Source organism: Hibiscus syriacus, unplaced genomic scaffold (assembly GCF_006381635.1).
Source record: "Hibiscus syriacus cultivar Baekdansim isolate YM2019G1 unplaced genomic scaffold, ASM638163v2 tig00110602_pilon, whole genome shotgun sequence".
NCBI lineage: Eukaryota > Viridiplantae > Streptophyta > Magnoliopsida > Malvales > Malvaceae > Hibiscus > Hibiscus syriacus.
The window spans coordinates 43,209-60,470 of NW_024062798.1; the positions used below are offsets into that span (position 1 = coordinate 43,209).

The window sequence follows — 17,262 nt, forward strand, 5'->3', positions numbered from 1 at the left end:
TTAAATTCCCTCATATTTTAGATTTTTTTTTATATTTTCTATTAATTATCTAATTTTACACCCCTTAAGATTTTATAACTTCACACCCCTTCAATTTTTAATACAACTTCTTATTTCACACCCACTTATATAAATTCCTACATCCGTCCCAGGCTGGAGGTATTTTTCTTCGATCTTTCGTTGCTTTATGTATTTTACAAATGACACCTTAGAGTTTGGACTATTTAACGAATCAGACCCCTAGATTATAGAAAAAAAGATTGAAATTTATTTCACTCATTAGAAGATTCTATGTTTTTTTCATCAAAAACATCGAATTTTTTACCATTCAAGCATTGATCCTATGATTCATCATTTCATGTCTTAAAAATGGAATGCAACATGACAACTACTAAATAAATGAAGATGGGAGTTTCAACCTTGTTTTTTATTTATTTAGAAAAGGTGTAGAAAACGATAAGGTTATCAAATGTTCTAACCTACTCACTTTGGCTTAAAAAGAGGTTCAATTGACAATTGTCAAACCAGTAACAATCAACATGTTCAAAAGAAACGACAATTGTAGCCATAATCGTCAAATGAGTAAGATCCACAGTTTAGATAATTGACACATGAGGGAAGATGTAAAAAAGTTTATTAAGATAAGGGCAGGAAAACATGTGCACACATTCTCTTAACCTGTAGTTCCCAATTATGGCACCCTTTTGACTATTATCTGCATGACAAGTCTCACTAGCCCCCTTGCTGCAGTTTCAACCTTTCCAGCTATAAACCGAAACACACATTTCGAACATGATACTATGTGTGGCAAAACGACAACCATGTGTCTGCCAAAATTCAGAAGAACCATTTTACCCGTTTCTCCTGTCTTCACTTGCAAATATTCATTGAATACGTGGTAACCAAACAATTGCAACAGTTACCGACAGCGCGCTAGTTCAATCGGTACTGTTACTATTGCAACAACATAGAAACCGTAGAATCAAGTACGTTTAAACGTATAATGTTCTCTAATTGGAGGATTAGTTAGTGAAATAGACAAAATAATAATGATGAAATGGTAGAATCCAAAAAATATTGAAGAGCATAATGGTAATACCACATTCGGTTGCCACCAACAACCATGGATGCATGCATTTTCTTGAACTGGGAATGGTCACTGAAATTGAAAACCCTTGGAAGAGATGCAAATCGGGCCCCTCTCTACGTATGTTAATTCACAAAGCTAGAAGGAAGAAGATAATGAAAGCTCACTGTATCTGTGTGTATTCTTCAACAATCACTTCAATACCCCATATGCATCTTCCCCGAGCAGATGCAGCCACCCCAGGTTTTGCAGTTTTTTTTTACTGAAAATATTTCAGAATACATAGACAAATATATGCACCCGTTGAGGTCATCGCAGCTACACCTTCTGTTGCCATCTAATACCCTTAAAAAATCTAGTACGGTGTCGGTGTCGGAATTCTCACCATTTAGTTCCTTAAGCCCTCGAATTTTCCAAGGATTCGAAGATTCAACCCCACCACCGGCTCATTATGGATTTACATTGCATTCATTCAGAAAATGATTTTTGCGGTTTAGAAACCTCTTCCAGTACGCCTTATATTTCGGAATTCCCAGCTCAAGCCAAGGTTTCATATTTCCATTATAGTGCAGCACTGCAGCTTTCTTGATGCTTTGAATACTAATCCCATAGTCGTGCCCGAGGCCCGATAAAATCCACTCGCTGTCAAGAGTGTAGATTAGGTCCTGAAAAGTAAGCATGCTTGCCAGCACAGATGATTCCTCCTTCACGCCCACCTGTTGTCACCGTAAGAAATGAAAGTCAACGCTGTGAGTTTTCGTAGTTTAATTGTTGCAACTCTGCATTGTTCTAAGTCAAATGGATTTAGGATAGAGGTTGAATACAGTCATACAATATTAATGTCATTTTTAAACAGTGTGTTGCACATGTAATTGAACTGATATGAGATATTATCTACATTACATTCACATACCTTTTTTACCAACTTCCAGTAGGTTTCAGAAATGCCTAGCTCTCTCCACCTGACCAGATCGATTACGTTCAATCCAGACATCCATGAGCATGAATTTTCGTTGAAGCTGCTCCTGCCCAAATAACTCTGCAGCTGACCCAATCTCACAGGGCAAATTTGGACAGCACCCATCGGTTTCTGTCCCATGTTAAGTTTCCAGAGTGTTGACAAGTCTTGCTGGACAACAACATCATCATCCAAAACCACTATTTTTTCCAAGTTTTTGAATACCTCAGGAAGAAGATAGTGGGAATGAGAAAAAATGGATATGTATTGTGTTCTATTATGGATTGCTGGTGTTTTACGACTGTTGTGAAAGGAAATTCGGAACTCCAGAGGTGAGTTCAGGTGAGATAGAGTTGTTTTATTGGTGTAATCCAGAATAAGCTGTTCAATATTCAACACCTGAACCACAGCATCCTTGAATGTATTCCTGAGGAACCAATATTTCATTGCATAGTAATTCTGTCCATCAGTCAGCACGTGAAAAACCTGGTTTGTACTGTCCTGAAATATTGCAGGATAACCAGTCAGTCCCACCACTAGAATTCAGACATAGAACAATGAAATGACATCAAAGAAAGACTAAGACATACCTTTGCATGCATGACAGTTGAGTTTATTACAACTGATGATGCAATGACGTTACTGGAGAATATAACATAGTGCTGTAATGTGGGATCAGAGAATTTTTCTGTCAGCTCCTTATCAAATGAATCGTATCTGAAATATTCTATGGTTAGTCTCATATACAGGCAGTGATGGCTCTTGGGCATCGTCTGGACTGCAAGTTGGTAGAGGAAGGCACTCTGCTTCATGTGAAAGTTAGCTTCATCCTCAGTTAGGTCAAATATTTGTCTCAATTTCTTGTCAACATTATTACAATCTGCAGTGACAGATTTCGCTCTGGCTATTGCAGCTTCCATTCTTGCGGACTTCTTTTGAATCCTGATACAAACCAATAAAATATACTTGGTGCTGAAGCATGACACATGAACATTCAAAAGAACAGAACATTACTGTGACCGCTATTTACTCAACCAATCTACCAAAAGGACAGACTTCGTTTTTTTTTTTTGGGGGGGGGGGGGTAGGTGGTCCTCTGAAAATTTATAATTTCTATGATTTAATATTTTAAGCATGTTTGATAATCTAAAATTAAAACTATCTGTTAGAATTTTTTCAATGAAAAAGTGTGGAACATGGTAAGTAGACAAGAACCTACTTTTCACTTAATGTAGAATATTTTCAACACTTTTTGTTTCTTTTAACTATATTATATTTTAAAATTTATATTTATCAAACAATCTAATTATATCCGTATTTAATTTTACGTAAAATACCAAACAAGTTTATAATTTATTTCACCACTTAATTTTTTCAGTTCATTATAACAACATCTAAGTAAATCAAAACTAAGCTATGTAACTCAGAATCAAGTAAGAATGTCAGATACTAGTGTGCATATGACATAGGTATGTTCAATTTCCCAAGTTCTTCAATGTATTTGGAAGATCTTCCAAGCTTCATACTCATAACCCCATCCCCAATGTCCAAATATGTGTTGGACATGTGTTGGACACAGATACTTTTCAAGAAAAATGAGTCAGAGTAGCATATAAGAAGCTTGCGCTAGTGTGCTGAGGTTATATTAATTTACCAGGAATTATGAGAGGAATTATAGAAATAAGATATAGTTCTACCCGAAGCAACACGTTAAAATATCAGATGAACAAAGATAAACACCCCATACGGCATAGTACTTCAGGACAAGAGATGGCACCCAATTACTAAAAGCTTGATCTAAGTAAGCTACAAGATAGAGCCCCTACTCCTGCATCAGGACAAAAGCAGCATAAAGGAGAGAAAATGAACAAACAGATCTGACTGCAAAAGAACAAATTGTCCATATATTGTATCCGTATAAAACTTCCCATCTTTTTCATTCCCGGATTCAATAAAGTGTCCAGTTTCCCTAAATAAAAATACATTTTTCCAATGTTTCCTTCTGGTGAAATACTAACTTAAGGTGGCTCCTCTAGTTTTTACGACACTTGAAGGGTAAAAGTTGGAAAGGATAATTACCTCATTCCTAAAGCTTCATTCTATAGTGGAAGTTCAATTTGAAATGGAGTACAGCATTTCATTATAAACTAACATTTCTAGTTAGTAAATGAATCAGTATACTCATGGTATCAAACCAGGAGTAGTTGGCCTTATTCATGGAATTTTATGAAGTAGTGAATGATGCACCATAACTTACCCTGGAGGAAGATCCGCATCTGCAGTACTTTCACTAAGGATACGCTCTAGTTCTTGAATATTTTGTTTCAGTTCACGAGACAACTTGTTCTGAGCTGGCATTTTTGCAACACTAGGAAAATATGCCCTGGCTACAAAAAGCTGGTCCTTCAATTTCTTCACTGTGGAATCTTTCATGTCTTCCCTATTTTCTTCTTGCCAAATGCAGTAGCTCCCATATTTCAACTCACATAGTTCCACACTTCCATTAAAGCCACTTTCCATTCCTGCTTTACCACTATCTTTCCTAACCTGTGATAGAAAATCAAATTATTTAGAGATGCTATAAGTACTAAAAGAGTTTATTGAATGGCATGCAACAAACTTTTGAGAATATGCATACATTCTTATTGCTGGGTGGTTGCATCACAACTTGTGGCGGAATTGGAATACCTGTTGAACATTAAAAAAATGTTCCAACCAAAATTTAATAGAAGGGATTGGTTAATCATCCAACGTACAGTTAAGAAAAATGAGTTCAACCATACCTTTCTTCTGATGACTTTTATGTGTGGCATTTGTACTGCTGGTTTCATTTTTAGCTTCATGTACAATGTGTTTAAGAATTTCCTAAAGCGAAAAGAAAGAGTTAAATGCGAACATGGCATACAGTCACTACTGTATTTGGTCATAAAGATCATGATCAAACGAAACCATATGAAGTAATTTTGCTAGCCTAATCAGGAGTCACAAGGTACTTGGAATATGTGGTTAACTGATAACTGTAAAAACAAGTTAAGGTATTCACATTAGATTACAAATTAATGGATAAGGGAAGAGATGCTACAAAAAACACGTGTTAATGCGTAAGAGACTAAAATTAGGGGATCAACTGCTAATAATTAGTGAACATATGATCTAACCAGAAGTTTTTTAGTACAAACCCAAGAGAATATACTAGCAAAGATAGATGGTACCCTTAGGCCTCATGGTATTAACTTCACACCCAACAGATGCAGAATATGGCAGACACTGCTACTAATGGTGGCAAATTTCAGTTTCTCCAAACTATTGAAAAAAACGAAAGAAAAAAGGATTCAAGAGAAGGGAAAACTGCAGGTCGGAGCATAAGCACTCTAAAGCTAGAAGCAAAGTACAGAATCTACTACCCAGAATTAATATGCCAAATCATAGTTTTTTGCTTATTAATGTTGTTTAATTTGAAAGAAAAAAAATCTTATTTCATGCCCATTGAGAAAAAACCTCTCAGTTGACCCTGAATATTGGGTGTCAAGAAGAATGGTATTGCCTAACCTATACTTTAAGCATATGCAAGTCTCAGATAAAATGATGAACTTACAGTTCTGCTGTTGAGATTCCATTTATGGCTTTCAGTATATCTAGCTTTTGCCCCTAACCAATATATTTAATTCTTTGTTTCATCCTTGCTTAGATTTTGTTTAGGCATTAATAGTTATCGAAGATAAAAAAGAGCCAGTGATTCATTTGAAATAAAAGTGTAATAAGAACAAATATGAAAGACTCTTCATGGACTTTTTGGCATGTGAAATTTCTTTTCAAGTGAGACTTTGAAAGAACTTGGATGAAGGACAATGATAAGCAATGAAGAGACAGCACCATAATAGGAGACATAAGCTCTTGCAAAAATTAGAAAGTACTTTCTCTGCACAATTTTTTTTTTTTTGATAGAAGTTGGAGGTCTCATTAAAAACTCCCTTCGTATTCTTCCACATACTTAGAAGTATGTTGAAGAACAAGGAAGGGAGAAAAGAGTGCCTCATATTTTATTAAATATAATACTAAGTACATGAGGTAACACCAAACCCACATGCGGGAATAAACACCAATACAACCCATATCACCTAGAAATCTTACATCGTCAACCAAAAAGCCCCTAAATCACCTCAAGATGTAAGATAACATAACAAAAAAACCAACAATTACAACCACAAACTTAAAAACGCCTCTGAATACAGCAGCCGAACAATCACAACCCAATTGGAGGATCAAGTTCTAAAGAAATATCGCAATCTTTAGGAACCCAAGAATTAGGTTTGAAGGAAGGATCAACTTCATGCACCAAGATTTTGAATAAATGATCCCCGACCTTCAACTCCAACAACTCATTAATTCTCACTTGAGCGTTTGTGAGTATTTGGATTTTAGCCCGATCAAAAGACGAAGGGAACTCACAACTGTTATCGATTGCTATTAACTTGCCCCACTTAGTAGCTATGTTTTTGAAAGTATCCCAATTCCAAGCGTGAAAAGGAATACCTTCGCAAACTAGCCAAACGCGCCGGCTCTCCACCACAAGGCTCTCAGACCAAGTTTCCACTCTGGAAAACCATTCTGCAAGAGTTTCTAACTTTTCATCCTTCACGCATCTCAACGAATTAGAATCTTCAAAAACCATTAGAACTACATTTCCAGCAGCTCTCATAAGCGTGAAACCCGCTCCTTTGGCTTGTATTTGGTTAGCAAGATTACCAATCTTGATAAAGTTCTTGCACCACCCCACAAGACAGTTAGACAACACATGAAGTTTATCTGCGTCCACAACACCCTCAACTTCACAGTGTTTAATCGTCGGAAAAACTTCCAGCCCCGACTTACTATGAACAACTTTCGAGGACTTTCGCCAGTAAGACTGTCGGGGTTTATGTTTAGCCAAAGAGACTCTAATTTTGTTGCCGTAAATATGATAACCATTCATCTTAGAAATCGATGTCCTTGCTTCTTCAATTGTAGCAAAGCGAATAAACCCAAAACGAACCCCATTCGAGTTTCTTTTTTTGGGAATGAAGGCATCAATAACTTGACCATGTGAGCCAAATATGGATCCAAGTTCTTCCAATGGATCTTCTCTGGAAGGTTTTCGATAAAAATCGTGTAACAATCCTTTCTGGACCCATTGCGAAAATCTGGTTGGCCTTCTTTCGACCGATTATAAAACCCATTTCTTCTTCTTCCCACCACTTCGGAAAATTTTGCATCGGAATACCCTTTCGAATAGATCTCCTTGGCACCACCATGATCAACATTAGCGACTGGAAGCGTTGGTGTTGCGTGAACAAAAGACAGCTTTCCGTTCCTATGTTTCCCTTCTTGTGAGCATTTCTTCAAAGGACTGGATGATAGTGGACTTTCACCCGACCTCGCCGAAAATGATCCCGAATTTTGTTGATTTTGGGTTGAAGGAGAGTGTCTGTAAGTGGTGCCGTCGGACTCAACTATCCAACCCGCCTCACGTGCCAAGGCTGCCAAACATCGTTCTTAGCAGCATTCGGTGGAATAGAGAAGTTACCAAACTGTCTCAATCCGGCCAACAAGCGTCTGGTAAAAACTCTTCTTTGCGGTTTCCGTAACCTTGTCCTCTCCTTTTCATTCTCAATTTTACGATTGTCCTTACCGGAGTAAGATGAAGAGGCTGCACCAGCGGATCCAGATTTCTTGAGAAGACTGCCTCGTGGAACTGCATTTTCCTTCATTTTTAAATCATTAACCCGCTTATTCAACTCTGCCACTAATGCTTTAAGAGCCTTCACTTTCGCTTCTAATTCCTTGGCAGACTCCAGGGGGAAATCACCAGCTGCAACACGGCAGTCTGGTTCAAGCGGGAGATGAGAACTCCTAGACGAAGAAGGAGGAACAATAGGAGGCCTCACGGAGGAAGCAGCCACCGCACCAGCTGAGTCAAACCCTCGAAGTTGGCTGGGTTGAGACGTGGGTTGGGGTTCCATGGTGAATACTCAGCTGTACACCACTGTTCGACACAAGAGAAGACGGGATTAGGTCACGTTTAGGCACTGCGCTGGGTTGAGTGGCGGAGGCGAACTCGGACGGCTGGAGGCTTCGAAAATCTGCAGAGGGCGAGTGTAGATCTGCGACTAAAGACAGCGTTTTTCGCAAATGCAAGTCCAGATCTGTATTCACCGTGAGCAGACGACCATCCTAGGAAAAAGCGGCGTCAAACGGTGGTCAGAGTGTGGCGGCGGACGGCTGACGGCGGCGGCAGACGGCGGGCGGCGGCAGCGGCCAGCAGGCAACAGACGAATGAGACAACACTTTTAAATTTAAAAACACCTGGGCCCTAGAGAGAAGCGGGAACTTCTCTCACTAGATATTATAATCCCGAATGCTTCTTTTCTCTGCACAATTCAATGACATTATATTGTCTTTATTTAACTCCCTGTCATTCTTATTTTCTTTTCAAATAGAGAACCAAACATAAATCTATTCTATTTCAAATATGACTGAACTATTGATGTTCTTGATCATACACTTAAAAAGTTTGTTCATTTCATTTTGTTGATGCACAATAAAGCCACCAATCAAGAGGTGAAAAAAGGTTCTATTCTAGATTGTCTTATCTGTCTCAAATTAACCAAGCAAGGATTTAACTTCATTTTCCATGCTCACTTCTCTTAGTATCATTCATGGATTACAGAACATGATATAATAATATTAGTGCTATGTGAATTCCTTGACCATAGCATCTATAGTCTTGATGAAAAAGGAAATTGTGCGGGGACTGGTATAGGTAAATTTTGAAACTAGAAGTTTAGATGCCTGCATGTATTTTTTGTCTTAAGTCTCAGTAATTGGTAAGACTTACCAGAATTCTGCAAATAGATCTACAATGAACCCAATGTACATCCCCAAACAATCTACAGCTAACACAAGAATATAGCAACTTGATCATCATCGTATAATTTCATTGCAAAAAAAAAAAAAAAACTCAAGCCTCATCAACACCAATCACATATGATAAAAATTCAAAGCATCATATTTCAGAAACAATACACAAATAAAGGAGCATAATGAAAAACCAACCTTTGGTAGAGTAGGTCCTAATTTTCTCACAAGGTTATCTACATGTCTTGTCCGAACCCCCTATAAGAAAATTCAAAGCACTAATTATTAGGACTAAACAAATTCCTCAGAAGATAAAAATTGATTAGCGCATTTACTACTTTTACTTGATAAAATAATACATTCGCATTAGAATCAGGAAAAATAACCAACTTACAGAAGGTGAATTGCGTTGAAGAGGCACAAATCCTGCAGGCATATGTAAAGCGCAAATGAAAACGAGTAAAGCATAGATGAGTTGGTAAAATTAGAGATCTGGTTCAAATTGCTGAAGAAAAAGACCGAGTGAAATCTAGATCTACGAATCCGACTCACGATTGCATACAATGACCTAATCGGAAACAGATCTAAAAGGATTAAAGATTTGATAAAAAGGCACCTGGAGAGTGAAATCCATTGTGTAGGCCAAGCAAGAATCCAAGGGGAACCAGCATTGATAAGACCACAAGGAAGAGAACGCCAAAGGCCAGACCTGTCCATCGCCGCTTCGCGGGACCAACTCCACCACCACCACCTTTCATTTCCTTCCCTCAACTTCAATGCTGCGATGATTGTTGTTCTAATTTGGAAAATTGAACAAAATAACGATATTATTCACGAATTTCAGTGGAGACGCGGAGACATGGCAAGGCAGCTGTTTTTTCTTCGTCAGTTTAGTTGCCTCCGCTCTCTAACGGCTAACTATTATTGAGATTCCGGTATCTGTGGCAGCTTTTCTTGTGATTTGAGATTTAAGCCGGTGGTGCCGCGGCTGCTGAATCTTCCTCGTCACTCGTCAGTCTCGTGTACGCATCGTGTTAGTACTAAGTGTAATAATAGGCCCAAATAGGCTCGATTTTTCAAAGAGAGGCTCACTCAGTGCAGCAAGAGAAAGGTGCCAATGCCAATGCCAAATGGCGACGAAGCTAGTTAGTTGTGCGTGGGAGATTTACATTGCCACATTTGCCACCATTATCTGCCTTTTATAATTTGTATTTGACGGCGACGTCACCATGTTACCATCCCCTAGTTTAAAACTTGTATGTTTCTTAAATTAGGAGAAAATTGATACTTCAACTTACCAGCCGAAATAGATAGCTGAATAAAAAAATGTTAGGGATCATGACTTAGATTTTATTTTATTTTATTTGCAAATTTTATCTTATTATTTGTTTGATGTAAAATTATTTAAAGATGAAAATAAAGAAATGTGATGGATATGAGCTGATAATAGGCTGACATGGTCCAGTATTGGCTAGAGATGTTCATTAATCGGTTAAAATACATTAAATCGATCGAACAAAAAAAATTTTGGTCAGTTAATTTTATGTTCGGTCGATTAAAGGTTAATGATTTTTTTTTAAAATTCGGTTATCGGTTAGTTCAATTCGAATTGGTTAATTAACCGAATAAATCAAATTTTTAAAATTTTTAAATTTTTAATATATTATTTATACATTACTTAGCTTTAGGAGTGTTTAAATTTCGATTTTAACCGAATTAAACGATCAAATTATCCAAATTAACTGAAAATATTAAATATTAAATATTAAATATATAATATATTATTTAAAATTTTGGTTAATTTGGTTAACCCAACTTTATTCGGTTCGATTAAAAAAAATTTAAAAAATTTCGATTCAATTAGCGATTAAAAGTAAAAAGTTTATGTTACTGAATTTTGACCAATTCAACTCGATTGATTAACCAAACCGATCAATTTAACACCCTACTATTGATCTCGACAGGGGCGTGATGATGGAGTTTTAAGGGTTTTTTTTAAAGTTTTTTTTAACACGATTTTGGTCATGATAATTGTTTTCTTATGTAATTTTAGTTAAGATTTTTCTTTTACTTAAAATCTAATTCTCTTAGTTATTTCTAGGGATAGGTATAAGGCCGAGTCGGGTTTTTGACTCACCCAACTTCGATTCGAGTATAATATTTCTTCACTTGTTATTTGATTCCATACGAGTTTAGGAAGATTTCATCCGATCCGACATAAACATGTATAATTCTCATTTTTATTAAGAAAAATAGAGACCTAATTGAAAAATATAGATAAAAGAGTATTATAACAATTGACTCTAAATATAGAAAGGTCAATTATACTATTATTTTCTGGTCGAATCGAGCCAAATATTCTTCACACTGAACCCAAATCAAACTTATCCTTCAAAATTTTTACTCGTTCTAAATTGGATTTAAAAAAATAATTTTATTATATCAGATCAGATCAGATCAAATATCTATCATGAGCTTTCCTTTTACCTAGTATCAAAAACACATCTTAGAATATAAGCTTTCACTTGACATGATCTAGTCAATCAGATTAGATCTTCAAGATCTAGATCTCAGATTACATTCATTATAAACATATAGTATAATCTAGTATATACAGCATATTAAGATCCACCAGCGACTTCAGTGCTAGTAGTAGAAGAGTGGGATCAGTAAGTTGTAAATTGTTTGTTGATAGAAAATGTCATTCATTCTTCTGCTATGTTTAGCGATCAATGCTCAAATTAAGGCTGAACAACGAAACTAAGAAAATCGAAAAATTTATACGAACTGAGTAAAACGGTTCGGTTCAGTTCGGATTAACCTTTAAACGGTTCGGTTTCGGGTTGATTTAAAGAATCAATTCTATTGATTCGGTTCGGTTCGAGTTTTCCATATGGAACCCACTTGTTCCATATTGAACCAAATATTTTTTTTTTGAATTTATAATTTCAAGGGAAATTTTCATTGAAAAACCGATGAACCGAACAGAACCGAAAAACCGCATTATCGAACCGAACCGAAAAAATCGTTTTCACATAATTCGGTTTTTTAACCATTCGGTTTCGATTTAAATTTTAAAAAACCGTTTATTTCGGTTCGGTTCAATTTTTAGTAAAAACTCAAACCAAACCGAATCGAATCGAATACACACCTAACTCAAACCATCACCATTCAAGACTATTCCCGACTTCAATTTAATCTTTAGCATAATGTGCTATGTTATGCTATGGTTACGGATGGTCATCAAAACCCGACCCGACCCAACCCGAAAATCATAAATCATTCGTCCGATTCGAACTTAATCCAAAAATATAAACCTTTCACCGACTCGAACCCTATCCGGTTCTTGAGATAAACTCGAACCTGACCCGACCCGACCCAAAATAATATATTTATTAAAAATATTATTTTTATTAAATAAAAATAGATATTTAATTAATATATATAGGGGTACTATTGTAATTATTCATAAATATATATAAGGTAAAATTATAATTTTTTGAGGTTGGGTTCGAGTCTCATGCACATCCCTAATTACGGTGTACTCTACATCGTGAGGGCTTAACCTATATTACATATCTGGTTTTTGTAGGTGAATTTTTTTAGTGAGGGTTTTCCGCATATATAAAGATTCAAACTCGAGACATACTTAAATTATATCTAATTGATTATCACTTGAACCAAGATTGTATTATTAATTTGAAATAACTATGAAAATAAAATTATCCAATTTAAAATAATATTAATAACTAAATTATTTTGGTACAATTAACCCAAAATCAATTAATTAACTAATTAATGATCAAAAGATTATTTCCAGCTATACTTTACCAAAAAAAATGAGAGTTAATTGTATTTTTTATCTTCGAACTATTGTTCTTATTATCAACAATCTCTAGAACATGTAGTTTAAAGCTCTCAGTTGATATATTTCCTATCTGGATTGTGAGTTTAATACTCATTATGAGCAAAATTCTCCACTCCTATGTCGAAATTGTTCATTTAAAAAACTATTATTCTAATTTTAAAATAGTCTCTAAACTTTCAAATATTCCAATTTAGAATGAGGGTCATAGTTTGGGGATTAGATTGGAATATTCAAAAGTTTGAGGACTAATTTAAAATAAAAGACATTATTTAGGAATGAAATTAGAATGTTCAAAATTTTGAACCAATTTAAAATGAAAGTTATAGTTTAGGGACGCGTGAATGAATCAATTCCAAAAATAAAAAGGTTAAAGTACACATTTAGTACCTAAGCTATCACTTTTGTTTCGTCTTAGTATTTAAACTTTCACTTTTTTTCAAAAGCATACCTAACATTTAGTTTTTATTTCATTTTAGTATCCCGCCATTAAAAAATTAGGTACTAGAATGAAACAAAAATTTAATGGTGGGTATTAAAATGAAACAAAAAGTAAACATTAGGTATAATTTCGAAAATATTAAAAGTTTAGTTACTTAAACCGAATAAAATGATAATTTAGGTATTAAATGTGTAGTTTACCCAAATAAAAAGAGAAAGGTTTATTATTGAGCTTGAAGACATGTCACTTGGGCTTCGAGTTCGAGATTAAAGTGTAAAATCAAGGGATTGCGGGTGGAGAAGAAGCGGTTGTGGATTGAAGGCAGGGATCCAATTTTGAAGTCTGCAAAAGTAAGGGTTCTCTTTCCCCCAACAATTTCTCTCGCGTTTCTCTGAGGTATTCCCTACCTCCAACCTTCTTCTCCCTTATCAATTCCATATATTTTCTTGTACGAGATGGCTTTTTTTGTTATTTATTTCTGGTTCTCGAGGCTCCAGCCCAGGTAGATTCCTTGTGTTCTCTTCTGCTCAAGCGTCATGGCTTCGAAGCGGATTTTGAAGGAACTCAAGGATTTGCAGAAGGATCCACCTACGTCTTGCAGTGCAGGTAGCATCTCAATTTCTGTATATTTAATGCTTGCTTTTTATTATTTGATGTTGAGTTTTATGTGCTGTGTTTTGGGTTATGTATGATGAGGGCCACCCTTTCATTTTCCCCAACTGCGTCGTTTGTTTCAGCTTATGAACGAATCGATTAGTAGATTGCTTTATAATTATATATTTGCACACACAAGCTTTCTTTTATCCGATATCGGTGCTGATCTCTGAAACTTTCTTCTTATGAATGCTTGGTGTATCTGAAACTTATTTGATTGTAATGCGATTGGGATGGCTTTGTACTGTTCTTTGACCATTATGGTAAAAATGTTTCTTTCCATCTGATTTGAAGATAGAAAGCTTGCGATGATTCTTGGGTATAGTTCTTAGGGAGTTAGGTTTGAGGTTGTTTGTGGATTATGATTCATTGCCATTTTTGCGAACCATTATTGTCGAGGGATCTTCCAAATCCTTTGGGGAAGGTTGTGAAGCTCCTCTGTCTAACAACGGGTGAAACCCCCAACATTCGGTACTGTATTTGTGGGGTGTTTGTGCTCAGTTTTAGCCTCGGGATTTGGTCTACCGTACTCCTGAAGAGGGTGTTATGAGGGTTGAGATAGCCACAGGCAAGCCCATCAAGGAAACAAAATTGTTTATTGGTGGGGTCCGGACCCTTGTTGTAAGAATCTGAGGCATATATGAGACTTCTTGGGTAATATGGTATCACTTGTGAATCTTATTGTGCGCGTGTTGTAAGTTTGTGAGCATGCATTCTTCCTTTTCTTTTAGTTAGCAAAAGGATAATTGATAATGGTTATATGCATCGATGGATATTATTTAATAACCTTTGAGTGCTTTGCATTGTTTGTGATAGGTCCTGTAGCAGAAGACATGTTCCATTGGCAAGCAACAATTATGGGTCCCTCTGATAGCCCCTATGCAGGAGGTGTATTTTTGGTTAATATTCATTTTCCTCCAGATTATCCGTTCAAGCCTCCTAAGGTATATTATACCGCACCCCTTTGTGGTACATGTGAAAAGACTGTTTTTAGTGGTAATATACTCTTTTAACAGGTGATGCCGATTTTTTTGTTTAGGTTGTGTTTAAGACCAAGGTCTTCCATCCAAACATTAATAGCAACGGGAGCATTTGTCTTGATATCCTAAAAGAACAATGGAGCCCTGCACTAACCATTTCCAAGGTTTGACCATACCCCGATTAATATCATGGTAATTCTAGTACGTTATACGGCTTGCATTCCCAGTGAGATTCATTTGAAGCTGGATTCATGCTTATAAACTTGAACCATTCACTGAATTTATTTTGTGAGTTTAGTTTTGTATGTGTAGATTGAATGATAAATATCATAATTCATGACCCAAAGACTCACCTTCATCAAATTCAAATGAATCTCACCGGGAATATATATGCACCTTACATCGCTTTCAATGATGAACCGTTCTATTAGTATCACTAGTCCTTGCATCGACTGCTACCGCTGTTGCTGCTTATTGGATTTAAGTAAATTTGGTCAAAATCAGTAGAGTTTGTTTCAAAATAGTAATGCCTTGTAGAAATTTTAACTCGAGTGCAAATCAGGTTCTGCTTTCTATCTGCTCATTGTTGACTGATCCTAACCCCGATGACCCTCTTGTTCCGGAGATTGCTCACATGTATAAGAATGATCGGGCCAAGTATGAAACTACTGCACGCAGCTGGACCCAGAAGTATGCAATGGGTTGACGGTGGTTAGCACGCAATACCTATGGTTTTGGTACGTCATCAGATGTTTTACCTTTCTTATATCTTGTTCTCAGAACAGGGATTATGTTTTCGTAAAGGAATTTGTCATGGTGTTTATACATTCGACATTGGAGATACGATTACCGAGCACCTTGCATTCCAAGTAAAACAAAACTTGTTATGGTCGTGCTGAATGTTCTGGCTATTGTTATGAAAGCATTTAAATTTATAATTTCCATGTTTACAATAATGGAAAATGGACAATCAATGAGCAACAGGTCTTTGTATGAATGAATGTTGTAGTTTTTGGTTCTGGTTGCATGGTCCTCATCCGAAATGCAAAAGTTTTTTTGGGATAAACCTAGAATATTCATATGGAATCGTACATAAAAGTTGGATCATGCAAGCGGATTAGGGTTGGACAAAACTTGATTCAAAAATATATTTTTTAACTCGATTTATAAATTTATAAACTTGACTCGGAAAAAATTCAAATGAAGTTTAAATTATAAAACAGGACTTGAATAACTTTAAATTAGTAATTAATGGATTAATTTTCTAGTTTAGTCAAATTTTAAAGTTTGAACTATATACGTTTCTCATAAATAAAAAAATTATGAAATAGGAGGATATGTGGGTCTCCATTGCGCTTGGAATACCGGGTGGAGGAAAGTGATCGTTGAATGCGATAATTTAGCTGCGATTTCTTTGTTACGTGATCGGGGTAGGAAGCCAAGCCTGCTGTTCATTCTGAAGCATATTTTCTGCTGGCTGGATCGTGGATGGGAGGTGAGATTTCAACATGTGTTGAGGCAGGGAAACCAAGTTGCTGACATGCTGGCCCATTCTGCCGGACCAGAGATAATTGTTACGCAGTTCTTGGAGGTTCCACCTGATGAGATTGTCGGTTTGTTAAGCGAGGACAAGGGGTAATTTTGTTTCGGTCGAGTTGCTTATTGCTGTGTTGGTTTTCTGTTTTACTTGGTTCATTCGTTATAATATTATTATCACGTGTATTTTTTCTCATTAGAATTAGAGAGATTTTTAACGAGACACAAATAATATTTTTTTTATAAAAAAAATAGGAGGATATGGAGGCCTAGTAGTTGTATAGCAACGTTCGGCTGTCACCCTTTTACTTTTGCATTTAGCGCAACAGCTGGTTGCACCCATGATCCAACCCACGCCAACCGCCCCACCAACGTTCTGCCAGCTTATTGTAATATTCTTTCCCATGTGAAACATTTCACCTAATCAATCTATTTCGTCACTGTCATGGACCTGGATGGATTAGATGGGTCGATACTTCCTTAAAATTTTAAAATTATTATATATTTTAGAGTTTTTATATATTTTTTATTAGAAATTTATTTTTATCTCTTATAATTTCATAAGTTAAAGTTCGTTTTTAAATTTTTTTTAAGTTCAAGTTTACCTCTCTTAACATAAAATCATGTGTTTGTTGTCATAGATAATATGGACGGGAGTTCAACAACATGAACCCCACCCACATGGATCCTACATCCCACATCAGCTCTCTCTTTCTCAACATTCAACAAAAACGACACCAATAGTGCGGAACCAAACCTTGTTTTCTATACATTAACTTTCACACTCTTCAGCAAATTTTAGATACATTGCAACTGGTTTTGATCAAAACAAATGTATACTAATAG

General features: G+C 36.1%; 2 protein-coding genes across 4 annotated transcripts; one reads left to right on the plus strand and one right to left on the minus strand.

The window, feature by feature from the left end:
• Window positions 1-1,236: 1,236 nt before the first annotated feature.
• LOC120134993 (probable galacturonosyltransferase 7) lies at window positions 1,237-9,839 on the minus strand. The gene is made up of 9 exons (XM_039151363.1): window positions 9,556-9,839; window positions 9,334-9,365; window positions 9,138-9,197; window positions 4,829-4,910; window positions 4,684-4,733; window positions 4,303-4,592; window positions 2,636-2,987; window positions 2,001-2,546; window positions 1,237-1,803 (listed from the first exon to the last, which is right to left on the minus strand). The coding sequence occupies exons 1-9, from the start codon at window positions 9,695-9,697 to the stop codon at window positions 1,537-1,539; spliced, it is 1,821 nt and encodes a 606-aa protein (XP_039007294.1). The 5' UTR covers window positions 9,698-9,839; the 3' UTR covers window positions 1,237-1,536.
• A 3,673-nt stretch (window positions 9,840-13,512) lies between these two features.
• LOC120135006 (ubiquitin-conjugating enzyme E2-17 kDa-like) lies at window positions 13,513-15,773 on the plus strand. 3 transcript variants are annotated; one of them, XM_039151375.1, is made up of 5 exons: window positions 13,513-13,642; window positions 13,744-13,852; window positions 14,717-14,844; window positions 14,940-15,044; window positions 15,443-15,773. In XM_039151375.1, the coding sequence occupies exons 2-5, from the start codon at window positions 13,783-13,785 to the stop codon at window positions 15,584-15,586; spliced, it is 447 nt and encodes a 148-aa protein (XP_039007306.1). In that variant the 5' UTR covers window positions 13,513-13,642; window positions 13,744-13,782; the 3' UTR covers window positions 15,587-15,773. The 3 variants fall into 3 exon arrangements, with proteins under 3 accessions (XP_039007306.1, XP_039007304.1, XP_039007305.1); XM_039151373.1 differs by having other exon boundaries at window positions 13,749-13,852; XM_039151374.1 differs by having other exon boundaries at window positions 13,753-13,852.
• The last annotated feature ends 1,489 nt before the right edge of the window (window positions 15,774-17,262 follow it).

Bases quoted from the DNA above. Each gene is read 5' to 3' on its own strand.
- LOC120134993 (XM_039151363.1), bottom strand. From the start codon at position 9,697: ATGAAAGGTGGTGGTGGTGGAGTTGGTCCCGCGAAGCGGCGATGGACA. The intron at 9,366-9,555 runs GTGCCTTTTTAT...ATATGCCTGCAG, and splicing joins CAATGGATTTCACTCTCCAG to GATTTGTGCCTCTTCAACGC. The intron at 4,734-4,828 runs GTATGGTTGAAC...AATGTTCAACAG, and splicing joins TAAAAGTCATCAGAAGAAAG to GTATTCCAATTCCGCCACAA.
- LOC120135006 (XM_039151375.1), top strand. From the start codon at position 13,783: ATGGCTTCGAAGCGGATTTTGAAGGAACTCAAGGATTTGCAGAAGGAT. The intron at 13,853-14,716 runs GTAGCATCTCAA...TGTTTGTGATAG, and splicing joins ACCTACGTCTTGCAGTGCAG to GTCCTGTAGCAGAAGACATG. The intron at 14,845-14,939 runs GTATATTATACC...TTTTTTGTTTAG, and splicing joins ATCCGTTCAAGCCTCCTAAG to GTTGTGTTTAAGACCAAGGT.